Source organism: Suricata suricatta, chromosome X (genome assembly GCF_006229205.1).
Source record: "Suricata suricatta isolate VVHF042 chromosome X, meerkat_22Aug2017_6uvM2_HiC, whole genome shotgun sequence".
Taxonomy (NCBI): domain Eukaryota; kingdom Metazoa; phylum Chordata; class Mammalia; order Carnivora; family Herpestidae; genus Suricata; species Suricata suricatta.
In genome coordinates, this window is record NC_043717.1 from 31,488,732 (window position 1) to 31,499,533 (window position 10,802).

At 43.5% G+C, this 10,802-nt stretch overlaps 1 protein-coding gene across 6 annotated transcripts in view; it reads right to left on the reverse strand.

Annotated features, from left to right (window-relative positions):
- RPGR (retinitis pigmentosa GTPase regulator) overlaps positions 1-9,368 on the reverse strand; it is a 61,859-nt gene extending 52,491 nt beyond the window's left edge. For 2 of the 6 annotated variants that reach the window (XM_029929442.1, XM_029929440.1), the window contains exons 1-6: positions 9,135-9,365; positions 7,061-7,186; positions 6,479-6,571; positions 5,302-5,364; positions 3,229-3,387; positions 1,839-1,988 (exon numbers count right to left, since the gene is read on the reverse strand). In XM_029929442.1, the coding sequence (XP_029785302.1) occupies positions 1,839-1,988; positions 3,229-3,387; positions 5,302-5,364; positions 6,479-6,571; positions 7,061-7,186; positions 9,135-9,297 (754 nt within the window). In that variant the 5' untranslated portion in view covers positions 9,298-9,365. Of the gene's footprint in view, positions 1-1,838; positions 1,989-3,228; positions 3,388-5,301; positions 5,365-6,478; positions 6,572-7,060; positions 7,187-9,134 lie in introns of all 6 variants that reach the window. The other 4 variants (XM_029929441.1, XM_029929444.1, XM_029929445.1 and 1 more) reach the window with 4 other exon arrangements.
- Between the last annotated feature and the right edge of the window lie 1,434 nt (positions 9,369-10,802).

The following is a 10,802-nucleotide window of genomic DNA, read 5'->3' on the forward strand; positions in this document are numbered from 1 at the left end:
CTTAGGAAGCTGTGGGACATCGAACACACCTGGCATGCACGACTTAAAACTTGGTCAAATACTGCCAAATAGTTCTACCAATTTTCTGGACCGACAGCATAGAAAATGGAGTGTTTAGCAAACACTGGCATGGAAGTGTTCCACAGGTCAGCTCTCGCCCTCTTTTTCCCAAGCCTCTTTCCTCTAATATGCAAGGAGTTACTAAGTCCAAATGAGTTTCTTTCCACTTCTATCTATAAATTTCCTGCTGCTCCTCATACCTTAACATGGATGAGTTATATGGTATGCAAGCTCTGTATGTCAATAAAGCTAGTTTTGTGTCCGTCGACTTAAAAAAAAATTGTTTTCATTCCAGTTAACGTAGTGTTGTATTAGTTTCAGGTGTACTACACAGGGATCAGCACTTCCGTACAACAGCCGGGGCTCATCCCAAGTGCACGCCTGAGTCCCCTTCACCTCTTTCACCCATCGGTCTCCCGACCCACCTCCCGTCTGGTAACCCGCAGCTTGTTCTCTATAGTTAAGAATCTGTTCCTCAATTTGTCTCTCCCCCCCCCCCCCAGGTTTGGTCATTTGTTTCTTAAATTCCACTCAGTAAAGCTGTTTTTAAAAAGGCATAAACACAAAAGAAACAAAAAGCTCAGTGTGATGCTTGCTGCTTAGACGAGCAAGTCCCCTTGTTTTCCTACTGCGAAAGCAAGAGTTTGGTCATAATGCTGAATCTGGGACTTTTATTAAAATCTAAATATAAGACAATGCTTTCGCCTGGGGTCTTTGTTTGAACTGTGTTTCCATTTGTGTGGGGCTTTTTGTTGTTGTTGTTTGTCTCCTAAAGTGAGCACAGACTAGAGCAACCCTAGAAGCCCGGAAATTGCCAGTAAGTTGGTAGGTAGCAGTGCCCCAAGGAATATAACTAATTGTTCATTCACTCACTACCTCATTTGGTGCTATTTATTATTAGTTTGGGCGAGACACAAACTGATACAGTGGTGAACAATGCCAAGTGAGTTGGAGTTCGCCCTGTTGGTACCATGATGCTACCAAGTCGTTGGCAGATGTGGGGGCACTGGGATGGCTCAATCAGCACCTTCTAAATCGGAATCTGAGGTGCATGAAAAAAGGAGTAAAGGTGTAAATCAAAGATTTCGAGATATCTAAGAGGGGCCACAAAACCATTTTCTCTCAGTGTTTTTTGCGCTTAGAAAAACCACTGATAAGATGGAAGGATCATATGCCAATACTCCGAGTGTAGGTGCAGATTATAACATTTTAAATATTTTACCTAAGGCAGAAAGGGTTGCCAGGGAGCCCCGGAAAGGGAGAGATTGTGGATACAGAGCAGAGTCCCAGCAAAGGGAATCATATCCCAATCTGAGCCATCTTCTTTTTCCATCTATTCTACATCCCTGTTCTCACAGTGAAAGCCTGGGACTCCCTTGCTGAAGTTAAAACAACTTATCAGGACAAGACGACAGTAGGTCAAAGTATACAGGCAAAGGGCACCCAAGGCAAAGTGGCCCACAGGTCTTATTTCTAATGCCCAGGAATCCAAGAAGTTTGAGAACCAAAGTTGAGAAGAGTTTCTACCGTCTAGATTTTGTTTTTCTCACAGACCTAATACTCACTAAACAGTTTACATGACAGAGTGAGTTTGAAATTATAAACTCTCATCATTAAGGTGGAGAAACACTGTGACCCAAAACAGACCAAAATGAGATCATGACATAGACTGCCATGGCCTCATTCCCACAGAACTGTAGAATGTCAGCTCAGTTTATTACTGAGTAAACAGTTAGAAATGGGAGGGCCTGTGATAAATCCAAAATGTCCTATCTTACTTGTTACAAAAGCCGAATGGTAATATCCACAGGATATCCAGGAGATAGGCTTCCCCACGGTCACTCGCTGAGGGACGTACACGTTACTTATATCTTTTAAACCAATTTGCCCTTCGGAATTGTCACCCCACATAAAAAGCTCTCCGTCCTCTGTAAAGAAAACACAAGGAGGAAAAAAGGTTGTAGGAGGCAGTAAGGCTATCAAGTCACGATATTTCCAACACACCACTGATTCTTTAATTTACAAAAACGACGTGTCTTGAGAGAAAAGTGCTAAGGCATTCACACCAGCTAGCTCCTTAAGGGGTCAATTTCCATTACAAAATGCTTCTATGCCCATTAAAGGACAGAGCTAATGTGACGCAAATCGTGTCCATATTTTGATCACAGGAGCAAAGACAGAATGTTCTCTACAAGATCTTTTTCTTAGTCTACTGTCTCTAAACAGAAAATGTCTCCTCCTTCCAAGCAGTCTGCCTGCAACTGGATGACAGTGTGAGTGGCACTGGGCCTCTCCTGGGCAGGTCCTAAGTCCAAAAGGCCTGGAGGCCCTTGCTCTTGAGAACACTGTGAAAGTGAAGTTGTAAAGGAAGATAAAAAAAAATATACAGAAATATATTTCACTGTTTTTTAAATAATTTATACTTGAAACCATATAACACAGCTCCAGAGAATGAGGACATACAGCATCTCCAAAATAAGTTAGCTTATGTTCTTTCTGATAAGGGTTTTGATGGAAGAAAAAAGCTAAGCTGCGTATGATACTTTAGAAAGGAAATGATCAAGACTTACATCTTTTCATTAGGTTTTTAAAAAAACCTTTGAAGTGGTGTAATAAGGCAAATAAAAGGAAAACTGAGTACAAGAACCAAAAAAGGGCCGTCGGAACGCTAAGTGGGCGGCAGACAGGGCTGGAGGCAGGGGGTGGGGCTCAGAGCCTGGCCTTCCTGGCAGCAGGAGCCCGCGCGGGAAGTCACGGGCTCGCCGACAGGAGCCGACAATGCATCTCTCAAACAGGCTTTTGAGAGAGATACAATGACCCTTACAGACTGTATTTTAATAATATACATCCCGTAGATTTCCATGTTTCTGATAGCAACTTTATTAAAGCTGCAAGTATAACTTTCGGAATAAAAAATGAAGATAGTGTTTAAGAACATCTAAAGGAGTAGATGGACAGCCTAGCAGCTAAGTGTGTGTTTACATCTGACTCTAAACAAGCACGCAATTGTAATACATGGCATGACTTAAAGTTTGATTTTAAATGCCTTCTGAAAACACAGTTAACGAAAGAAAACCCAACAGCAGTGCCGTCGGCGGTTTACTAAGTTGGTATAACCCGGTCTAAAGAAAGGGATGGGTCCCATCTTGGAATGGAACCAAGCCTCACCAGTTAGAGCAGCTGAGGTGTTCGATCCTGCAGAGAGCTGTTTAATCTTATGCTGAGAAGTAAAGAAACTAATTAGATGAAAAGTGCTTCTCTCTTGCGTGTCACCAAGTCCCAGCTGTCCTTCATTATTGCCTCCAGCTGCATACACTTTGCCTCCTTCTGCACGTGGAAAAGAACAGTGTCGTAGAGTCACCATCTTTATAAGCCGGGCCGGTTACCTGATACTTCCTCTGTTATCAGTGAAGAAAGCTGAAAGCTGACATTACCCTACGATTTGGTGAACTTCAATTCGTTGTCAAAAATAAAGCGAAATAAGCAAGGTTCTACTGTTTTCTGAGATTTCCTAAATCGCTCCAGAGCTTAAGTAGCGATTGAAATGCACAGAATGTGAGGAATGTATTTTCTTGCTAATGTAGCACTTTATTAATTCAGGGCAGAGAAGAGGAGAGTAATTTCCAAATTAGTTTATAATCCAAATCCAACTATTTTAAATGATGTGGTTCATTAATTTTAACTTCCATACCCATTAAAGTTAAGATATAATATGTAACAAGTAAAACAAGGCAAATCCAAAAAGAATATCATTAGAAACATAAAAACCTCTAATTATTTTGATTTTCGAGCTAAACAGGAAGGGAGTATAGTCTTGTGTTTAGGAGAAAGGACTGGAGAGCCAGATTTCCTGGGTGTAAATGCTGGCTTACCACTCAGCAGCTGTACGTAACCTCTCAGCGGCATATTTTCCTCATCGGTAAAACGGGGATTAAAATGCTGCCTACTTCACAGAGTAGTTATAAAGATTAAATTAGCTGACGTAAAATTCTTAGAACAGTACTTGGCTCACTGTAGTACTTACATAAATGCTTGTTACTTTATTAATTAAATATGAAGTATATCATGCCTAGATAATAAAAACTGCCAGTAAGCGCTAATGAAGATTTTTAAAAGCATATATGCATTAAAAATTAGTCATAAAAATGCACATGAAATTAAACTGTAGGGGAAACTGAGAGCAAAATCAGCCCGAATCAGTAAAAATTTAGTTAGATATTATTTTAGAAAAAAAATGAAACCTGAGGCACCAAGACTAGCTTTCAAACGGAACATACTAGAAGGCCAAGGGGAACTGGACCACACAATTTAACATATATGGCGTGAACGAGAGCTGGTGGAATGATAGAGCAGTTCAGAGAGCTGCAGGAGTCAAAGCTGAATAGCCACAGAAAGTTCCATGGAAGACGAGTTATACTGGATCTTAAAAGGTGAGAAGCTGAATAAGAAAAAGACATTTCAGTGAGGAAGATGTATGAATGAGGGCAGAGAGCTGAGGAGGAGGGGGGGGGGGGCAGGGAGCATAACCTGAACACGGAACGCAGGCAGGAAAGGCGGCTCCATGATGGATGCCTGGGTTTCTATTTGCTCCTGCAGCGTTTGTTCGGAAAGATGACCCTCTCCCCATTGAATTGCCCTGGCACCTTTGTCAAACGCTGGGCATGCGCATGTAGGTCTACTTCTGGACTCTGTGTGTTTCGTTCTGTGACTCTTTGTCCCTCTTTCTGCAAATAGCCTACTGTCTTGATCACCATGGCTCTACAGGTCTTGAAATCAGTAGCGCTGGTCGTCCAATTTTGTCTTTTTAAAACTGTTTTGGCTATTCTAGGTCCTGTGCTTTTCCATACAAGCTGTAGAATCACCTTGTCAGTTTCCACACACACAGTTTGGATTTTCATTGGAATTGCACTCACGTCAAGTCTCCCGGGGGCGGCTTCCACTCCCCCTCAGAAAAGAGGGACGAGCAGGCTCAGGAGCAAGCGGCGCCTGGGGCGTGCACACAGGTAAGGAGATGCCGCCCCTCGACACCGTCCCAGAAAAGAAGATTTTCTTCGGCCATTTAACATCGATCTACGTATTTTCAAAGGCAAACAAGCGTGCTAACCATTTACATGTTTAAAAACCCTAATCTTACTGTTGCCACGGTACCCCTTCTATCAATTTTATGAGGTCACAAATGTTACTGGCTCGCGAGCTCAGTCGTCAGACCCGGCAGGAAGCCGCACAGATTCAATACGACACCTGTTGAGACTAGGGTGTGGTTCCTTCCACAGGCAGCCAACTTCACCTTTTCAGGTTTTAAAGCTAAAAATATAAAAAGATAGGACAATTAAACTATTTTATGCTTATGAAAATGATAAATAACCGAGGTCGAAGGGGAACTAAGCACAAGTGAGATTTAAGTCCTTCACTCATTCATTCACATATTCGAAAAAGGGTGACAGAATATCTCCTAGGTGCTTAGCAGAGGGGCTGCAAAGATCACTAGGTCAGAGCCTCTGGTGTCAAGGGTCTCATAGTCTAGACAACGCTGTTCCCGCATCTGTCAGATACTTGAGAGTAAAGAGCATGAGGACTGTGAATAAACCCAGGGCTTAGGAGACTGTGCTCCATAAATACTTTTTGACCGAGTGGAATACCGTGAAAGTTTTGTAACAACATCCGAGGAGAGCATGGATAAGCTAAATCACACTGCAATTTGGAGGTAAAATTACAAATGTGGCTAGGAAGATAAAGAACACTGCTCTGGTCACATCCCAGGGAATCTCCATCACCCCTCAAGCTTAGCTGATGTCCGCAGGTTAACACCGAACAGAAGCTTCACACATAATGCCAAGAAAGCTTTGGAAAGGTGTTATATGCCCCACGTTTCCTGGGACAGTCCTGATTTAAAACAGTTTGTCCTGTTCTTGTAAGGACACTAGTATTAATCAACCCCTAGTCCCAATGTCTTGCTCAGTACATCTACTCACTATATACAGCAGGGTAAAGGAGAACTTCTAAAACCAGCAATTCCATAAAGCCATGAGGTCCACAGCTCGTAACAAATGAGACAGAGCTCAAAATTCTAATATACTGTATTGGTTGTTCTTCGTATATACAATAACAGTAATATTTAAGTAGGCTTACAAAGAGGCAAAATAGAAAGATATTCAAGTGCAAAACTGAAGAATCATTACTTCCTTTGTGGTCTTTGGGTTTAAAATCAACGTGATGCTTAGACCCTAACATATAAAAGTAGTTCTGGCTATCATAGAAAAAATAAAGTTAAACACCAATAATAGTCAAGTAAGTACTGGAGAATAAAAGAACGAAAGGCTTTGTTATTTCTAACATATTAGAGAACATCACACTCAGCATAAAAGTACTGTAGGCAGTTTAAGTATTTCAAGCAATAAAGAAGGAAAGACCCACAAACCTTTGACACACGTTGGCTTGGTAACAGTTGACTTTGATCCCAATCCTAACTGACCCCAGTTGTTACTGCCAAACATGTAAAGTTTCTTATTTCCTGAGGGGAAGGAAAAAGACATAAGAAAGTGAAGCCTTTTCAACATAAAGCGATGGGAGAGGAAATCATCACAACACAATAAAAAAAAAAAAGCTATACTTAAAGAGTCCTACTGCCTTTCCACGTTGACACCAGTTACCTTGCCCAGGTTAAAATGAATTATTTTAACTGTCCATCTACAGGTTACCAGATTCTGTTAGGTGTAGAAAGTTTCTAAGATTATACAGTAATCACTCTTGATTAGATACAGTAAAAATAAATTTATTCCGAGAAAGTAGTGTGTATAGAAAATCATATTTAAATATACTCAAGGAATTTAAAACTCTCTTGATGACTTGAATTGTCAAGAATTCTCTGGTAACAGAAAGGAAAAAAACACACTTTTCAGGTAAAGCAAAGTGTAGATGCCACATGTTTCAAGCACAGCACATCTGGAAGATTCAGGATGCTCTAAGCATTTCGTCCCTCGTTTAGGATCTCAATACTAACCTGTGACTACAGCAGAGTGTTCATCTCCACATGAAAGAACTGTAGGCATATCATTTTTAAACCAGAATTTGCTGGGAGTATTTTCAGCAAATTTGGTTTTTCCAAATGTAAACACACCGCCCGAACCTGCAAAAACATACGACAGTTTGTAGTTTACAACCTTCACTATGTTGCCTGTTGCTAAGATACGTTTATACCCATTCCGAGTCTGCTGACCGCTTGGCTTCCACTCCAGCACTGTTGATGCTCTCCTTCTACCTTACTTCGGTCCAATTCCTCAGACTTTATTCGAGTTTTATTTATGACATCTGATAAACTAAATATGTAGCATTCATGTACTGGTGGAAAATAATTTTTAAAAATTAAGGCAGTTCTCCATTACTAAAAATCCTGGTGTCCCCAGGTGGACCATCTGCTTCCTGGAATAGTCTGATACAATTTCCGCCGTGAGTTACCACTGGTTAATACCTCATGATCCCGCCCCTCATTGAAGGCCTGTCTCCACACACAGGAACAGGACAGTATTGTTTCATCATTAGCATCCTGTCTATATGGGCTGTTGACATTTAACGCTCTTAAACTGTCAGGAATACTACCTAATCCACGTAGTATTCGCAATTTTGATCCAGTACCATTTTGGAGAGAGACCAAAAATGCCAACTAATTCCCAATAACCACTTAAACACACATACACAGGGACACGTACGTGGTTCAGTCAGTTAAGCGCCTGACTTTAGCTCAGGTCATGATCTCACAGCTTGTAAGTTGGAGCCCCACGTCCGGCTCTGTGCTAACAGCTCAGAGCCTGGATCCCTGCTTCGGATTCTGTGTGTGTGTGTCTCTCTCTCTGCTCCTGCCCTGCTCATACTCTGTCTCTCTCAAAAATAAAAAAAAAACATTAAAAAAAAGAAACACAGACACACACACACACACACACACACACACACACACACAGGCCAGACCCAGATTTTGAGGAAATCTCAAGAATAATCACACAGAAAGAAACTAATGGGTACCAAAAAGTAAAACATAGCAAACATAAGTGTTAGTAATAAATAATAATATACAAGAGACTAGGCACTATGAAAAATCTTTTGAGAACAATTGTGAGGCGTGTCAGTTCTGATAATTGAGATTTGAGAGGCCAAGTTCTAGAAGAATAGGATCTGGGTTTTTCTAGAATGAATAATTTTAACTGTTTTGTCCTATTCTGGCTTCCCAGACAGCTGCCCTGATACCCTGACCTGAAGGCAGGGTTTGGTGGCTCTGGTGTGTCCATGGGTATCTATTGCGGGACAGTACTGTCATTCGGTTTACTTTCTAGTATCTCTCACTAGGCTGCGAAGTCCAGGAGGTGAGGAATCTAATCATGTTAGAGCCAAGAGCATGGCAGAAAATGCAATACATATTTATCTCAGTGAATACTTGATTCTGCTGTAATCCAGTGTTATTTTAAATTCTTGTTCTTGAGCCATTAGTGGGTCAGAAAATCAATTTAGTGGGTCACGATTATCATTTTTAAAGGGTTGTACTATAGAAAAGATCTGAGCGCATACCAAGTGGTTAGAAGAAGCACTACTTCATGAAACGTCTATTTCTGTTACACTATACAGCATCACAATGTCAAATGGATTTCTAGAACCCAGGGAAAAAGTATTAACCGAGCACTCGCTAACAGCTCCCTCTACATCCTTTTTTTTACCCCACGCCCCCCCCACCCCCCGTCACCCACTCTTTACTGCATTCAATACACCACTGGGTCCTGGGGACCTCGAAGGAGGTACTTTGAGAAGTTTATAGGGAGGTAAAAACTGCCCCTGCCTTCGAGAAACTCATCGAAAGCTTATTTTAAAAGAAAGAGAAGAAACACAAGCACCCGCGTCCTCGTGCTCCCCTCCCTTCCTTTCCGCTCCTCTCAGTTTCTCTCCCGGGCGTGGCCGAGCTCCGGACCCAGCCCCGCGGCCGCCGCCCGGGTTTTTCCCCCGACGGGGTGGCCCGGAGGCGGGACCTGGCCGCCCGCCCGCCCGCGGACCCTCCCTCCCGGCCCGCCGCCACCACCGCGGACGCGACTCACTGGGCACCATCTCCTCGGATTCCCCCATGCCGAAGGCGGAGCGGAGAGCCTGCGTCTGAACCGGGAAAGTGGCGAGGGCGCCTCTGTGGGGTCTACGGCAGCTTCTCCGCCCCAAAGCGGGCCGCAGAAGCCCCCCAGACCCCCATAGCGACTCCCCGGACATCGGCAATGCCGCGTTCCCGGAAGTCAACAAACAGCCGCCAGGGGCAACGGAGGCGGGACGCCGGGGCGCGAGGCGGGGCGGGGCGGCCTTTGGGAAAGGGTGGGCAGAGGCCGGGCGGCAGGCGCGGCGCAGGCACAGGCGCAGACGCTGCGGGCGGGGCGCTAAGAGGCCGCGCGCCCTCTGGTGGCCAGGAGGCGAGGGGCGGCCACGGCGCGCAGTGATGCTTTGCAGATCCTGGACCCCTTAAGGGTAGTGACACGTCACAAAGGTCACATTCTGTCTCAGGCTGTGTGACACAGGCAAACGTCGACAGACAACTGTAATAAAACTAGTAATAAATGACCGTCTATAACTGTAAATGGGGTAGGCATTCCGTTAAACATCCACAAAACGCGTTTGTATCCCCAGCATATAAATCGAGACCTTAAATCTTTATTGAATGAACGAGTATTACTGCAGTCCTGTAAGGTGGTTAATGTTACTCCCTTTTATGGATATGGATGTTATACAATGGGGGAGAGCTGGGGTCTAGGTTAGCCAGCCCAACCTATCCTTTGAGTGTCCCCCTCTGTCCTCCCACAGAAGATGGCTGAGGTACACAATCTGTTACTGACAGAAAATGCACAAAGAGATTCACCAACAGTAGAACACCATTGCGTTAGGATTCATCCAGAGATGTTATATTTTTCTACAAACTTTAGGTTCCCATGCATCATAAAACAAAGAGGCACAAAGCCATCTTCCAGGAGAAGTAAATGTATGTACATGTGGCAGTTGTGGACATGGGCTCTAGAAATAAACAAAGTTGGATTCAGGGATCTTGCCTGTTCTAGAACATGTTATTGGCTTTCTCAGGGAGTCTGATTAAAATGGGAAGGAGAGATTACACTATGCAACACACAAACAATCATTTACTTTCAAAGCAAAGTGGGAGTTACCAAGAAAGTGTTTAAGGGGGAGCATTGACCTAGTGTGAGAGGCTAAGACATGCTTCTATAAAGAAACGTTATTAAATCTAAGAACTGAAGAAGGAGAAGCAGAGAGAGGGGAGAGAGCTCTGGGCAGAAGGTAAATTGTGGGCAAAGGCTTATAAAAAGTGTAGCTCCTTCTAGGAGCTCAAAGAGGTCACACTGGCTCATGGCACAGTGGCAGGGGCTTGGGCCTGTGAGGGATCTGAGATTTTATCCTAAGGACAATGGGAAGCCATCAAGGGGTTTTAAGAAGTGAAGTGACAGGATCAGCCATGTGTATTCCTGGGATCGTTCTGCCTGGCTGATCTGTGGGGAGGAAATGGGAGCGAGGAGGACGGTTCAGAGGCTAGTGCAGAGAACAGTCACCGTGGCAAATCCGGAGCAGGCAGATTTGAAAATATCTTAGGAGGTAGAACCAATAGGAAATGGTGTCTGACAATTTCCTCTTAGGTAGTGCCGGTCTGCCAAATAGCTCTTAGAACAACAGCAAAGGGCCCTAAATTATTTTGGGGAAAAAGTAGATATACTTTACGA